General features: G+C 45.5%; 1 protein-coding gene across 1 annotated transcript; it reads left to right on the top strand.

Moving 5' to 3' along the window:
• LOC149248494 (uncharacterized) lies at nucleotides 1-447 on the top strand. The gene has a single exon (XM_089450229.1). It carries the CDS (start codon nucleotides 1-3, stop codon nucleotides 445-447), a length of 447 nt encoding a protein of 148 aa, XP_089306355.1.
• Nucleotides 448-1192: the final 745 nt, after the last annotated feature.

Genomic DNA, 1192 nt, shown 5'->3' on the forward strand with positions numbered 1-1192 from the left:
ATGTGGCCAACAGAGAAAGCGTTGCATGGCTGGATAGCAGCGAAGTGGAAGCCGAAAGGACACATAACGCTGCAGCTAGGACCTAAAGGGTTCTTCACGGCCATCTTTAACTACTTGGAGGACCGAAACAGAGTACTAGATGGCGGCCCCTATTTTTTCAACGCAGCTGGCCTATATCTGAGGGGATGCATGGAGCGCTTCAATCCAGACAAAGAAGATCTCAGCTGGGTGCCAGTCTGGATCCATCTCTGCTCTCTCCCAATGGAATACTGGGACGAAGAGACGTTACAAACCATAGGAAATGGTCTCGGTGAATTTGTCAAAATGGCAGAGGAAACAAAACTCCAAAGATACACCTCCTTTGCCCGCATTTGCGTTTATATGCACCTTAGCAAGGCACTTCCGGATGCGGTAAGTATTTTTCACGACGATGTTGAATGGGTTTAGTTAATCGATTATGAACACGTGCCATTTAGATGTAGGACATTCCATGCACCGGGTCACCTGTTTCGGGACTGTCCTCTAAACCAAAAACCCTTGAATACCACTACCCCTGAGGAGCCGGATCTAACTGGCTTCACTAAAGTTTCCAATCATAGGAAAAATCACAAGAAACCTGCTACAATCCCTAAGAAGCCTCAAGCTAGCTCATCAAAACCCTCTACGAGCAACAGTTTTGAAGTGCTAGCCTGACAAGAAGTACACAACCTTGAGCCCCTTGTCCCAGCTGAGAAGGATCCCATGGTGAACAAACAACCTGCACATTCTGATCCCAAAAAAATCCCAAAAGAACCATTACCCACAGATCCTTCCTCCACGGCTATGCACACAGTCCCAACCTGGTACTCGCAAGGAATGGAAGTAGACAACTCGCAACCCGACCTTTCCAAGGCTACAGAAACAACAAAAGACATAAGTGACACACAGCATATGGAAGAAGAACCAGAAAGCATAGACATTAGGGATTTTGACATTCTTGGTCTAGAGCAGGCATGCAAAACAAAAAATTACGATAAAATCCCAAAGCAACAGTTGGAGAATCTGGAAGTAATTCTCTCCAGAGCTCAAAGGCAAAAATCCATAGGTATTGAAACTAGAGGTCTTTGGGATGGGAAAAGCATATTCAAAGATAACAAAAAGAGAGGGAGGAAAACGGATCTTCAACGCACCATCCACATTGGGGAAATTCTAG

The sequence above is a fragment of the Pinus tabuliformis genome, chromosome 7 (genome assembly GCF_031772625.1).
Source record: "Pinus tabuliformis cultivar Carrire ecotype Pingquan chromosome 7, CPIR1, whole genome shotgun sequence".
NCBI lineage: Eukaryota > Viridiplantae > Streptophyta > Pinopsida > Pinales > Pinaceae > Pinus > Pinus tabuliformis.

Excerpts from the sequence above, each read along its gene's own strand:
- LOC149248494 (XM_089450229.1), top strand. The coding sequence starts at position 1 with ATGTGGCCAACAGAGAAAGCGTTGCATGGCTGGATAGCAGCGAAGTGG.